Source organism: Sardina pilchardus, chromosome 16, assembly GCF_963854185.1.
Source record: "Sardina pilchardus chromosome 16, fSarPil1.1, whole genome shotgun sequence".
In the NCBI taxonomy this organism is placed as follows: Eukaryota; Metazoa; Chordata; class Actinopteri; order Clupeiformes; family Clupeidae; genus Sardina; species Sardina pilchardus.
The window spans coordinates 743692-746191 of record NC_085009.1 but is presented as its reverse complement, the minus strand read 5'-3'; the positions used below and the strand labels follow the sequence as shown (position 1 = coordinate 746191).

General features: G+C 44.8%; 1 protein-coding gene across 1 annotated transcript in view; it reads right to left on the bottom strand.

Moving 5' to 3' along the window:
- Positions 1-2500, bottom strand: part of nfxl1 (nuclear transcription factor, X-box binding-like 1) — a 26347-nt gene that overhangs the window by 10673 nt on the left and 13174 nt on the right. The window contains exons 14-15 of the mRNA XM_062516686.1: positions 845-1001; positions 531-622 (exon numbers count right to left, since the gene is read on the bottom strand). Coding sequence (XP_062372670.1) covers positions 531-622; positions 845-1001 — 249 coding nt within the window. The remainder of the gene's footprint in view (positions 1-530; positions 623-844; positions 1002-2500) is intronic.

The window sequence follows — 2500 nt, the reverse complement described above, 5'->3', positions numbered from 1 at the left end:
GTGCCTAATCACCGTTGCTCAGTAGTGAAACTACTGTCTTCACGTTTTTCTTTTAAACGTTTCTTATAAGAAGGAGATAACAGTTATCAACAATGACAAGCCAGCTGGCGCGCTCTCTCCCTTTCGTGCGCGCTAAAACGCGTTCCCAATTAGCCAACGTTATGTAACGTTATGACTTATGAGTAGCCTATGTAACAACGCAAATTAGATTTGCTGCAATAGAGATTTCAAAGGGTATCATCTCTATGTAACATGCTGTTTTGATATTGACATTGTAAACGTTCTCTAAGAAGAGTGTAAAGGAGTTTGCAGTAATGTTAACCACAACGTCGTTGCTGGAAAGAAATAGCAAACAGCCAATGAAGTGTGGCGGGCCATATCTATAATAAACTAATACATGCTCCGCGGGCCGCAGTTGGCCCGCGGGCCGTAGTTTGGACACCCCTGGTCTATGTCTTCAGACAGTGTGTGTGTATGTGTGTGTGTGTGTGTGTGTGTGTCTGTGTGCATACTGCATACTGCATACTCACGTTGGTATGGGCACTTGACAGGGTGGACAAGGTAAAGCTTTACACACAAACTCCGGCACAGAAGGCTGCTCCCATGGTCCAGCAAGTGGAGCCTGTAATACATACACAAACACACACACGGCACTGTGATGAAACAACCACCATGTGCATATTTGTGTTTCAGTATGTACAAGCACACGTGTTCATTTAAGTATGGGTCAACAATCTCTGATATAGATCTGATATGATCTCTGATGCACATCAGTGTGTGTGTGTGTGTGTGTGGGGGGTGTGTGTGTGTGTGTGTGTGTGTGTGTGTGAATATCCATTCTCACCCTGCTGCTCTTCACCATGACCTGGTCATGGCAGGGGTGGGGGCAGTGGTGGGTGCAGGCGGGCAGGGGCAGTTTGCAGGGCTGCCTGCATGGGGGGCACTCTCCAACATGGCACCTGTGGAGCTCCCGCGAGGTGTGGTGGCACGTGGAACGCGCCCTGAAACAAGACACGACAGGAGGGTGAGACAGTGGGTAGCGGTGTGTGTGTGTGTGTGTGCGTCTGTACACTGTATTTTTTACGGTATTCATAAGTCACACTTTTTTTCATAGTCCTGGTCCTGCGACTTATAGTCGGGTACGACTTATATTCGCTTTGGACAAAGGCGTCTGCTAAATAACCATAACCATAACCATAACCATAACCATATCAAAATATATATAATTTAACATGGAGTAAACATTACAAATATTGTAATACAAATGCACAAGTTCTGCGCAGTTTCATTCAGAGATCTGTAGTCCTGCATTTTGCCTACAAAACTCAACTCAAATGTGTCTTGACAGTGAAATAGAGTCGATGTTTGTAAAACACGTTCTAAATGGAACACTCGTATTTGAGACTTTAAGATCTCCAGTATAGTAGACTACGACACGCATTGACAGTGAAATGCCACCGACATTCGTTAGATCAAAATGAGACGTTCTCAATGGAATGTGATGTAATTAAGCTGTTCAGATATTTTCCAGGTGTCTTGGAGACGTATGTGTGCTGACAGGGTGAACAGTCTCAAAAGGGTAGCTTCCTTAGTATAGCAGCGTTGAAAGTTCCTACATTCTTTTAAAACGCGCTTCTTTTTTTCTCTCTCTTGGAGGTAGCCTCCCAGGCATTTGCTCTGCTGCTAGCTTGTGCCTTCACATGACCCAAAAAGCTTGATTACATTGCATTCTCCACATTTTTAGCTACATTTTCATGTAACACATCAGCATATGCATTCAGTGAATCTTTTGTCCTTCTGGTGGTAGCCTGTTATCACCCGACTCGCCTCAGCTTGCCGCCATTCACTCCTCTTCATTGACATTTCCGGTAGAATGCTCAATCTTTTTGGCCTCTGTGTGTCCAGTTACATAATATCTGTCTGTTCTTGGTCTTGGATTTTATAGAATACATTTCCAACTTGCAACTTATAGTCCGGTGCGATTTATATACGTTTTTTTTTCATGATTCATAATTATGTTTTTGACTGATGCCATTTCCCCTATTACTCTGGAGCAACTAATAGTCCAGAAAGTACGGTATGTGTAACCTGCGTTGTGTTGAACCTTGTACTGTACGTGCCCGGACTCAAACCCATGAACTGCACTACCTCCAAATGTGATTGGTCATAAAAAGACAAGGCCCCTGACAGCATTAACACAGTGATGTCAGTAATTGAATGATATGCTTCCTTTGTCCATGATGAGGCCTCATGGTACCGGGCTACACAAACTGGTATGAGCCAAATGTCCCACAGGGCAGGGGTTCTATGTCAACACAAGGGACCACTCTGTTCTCAACCAGAGGGAAATCATTCTAGGTTAGCGCTCACCTCTGCTACTCAGCACCTCCCCTCTAGCTCCCCATGAGGAGTGGGTTTGGGTGACTGTGTCTAGACACTGTCCCTCTCCCATGTGGAGTGTGGAATGCTAAGTGTCTGCCCGTAACCTTCACTTTTACAC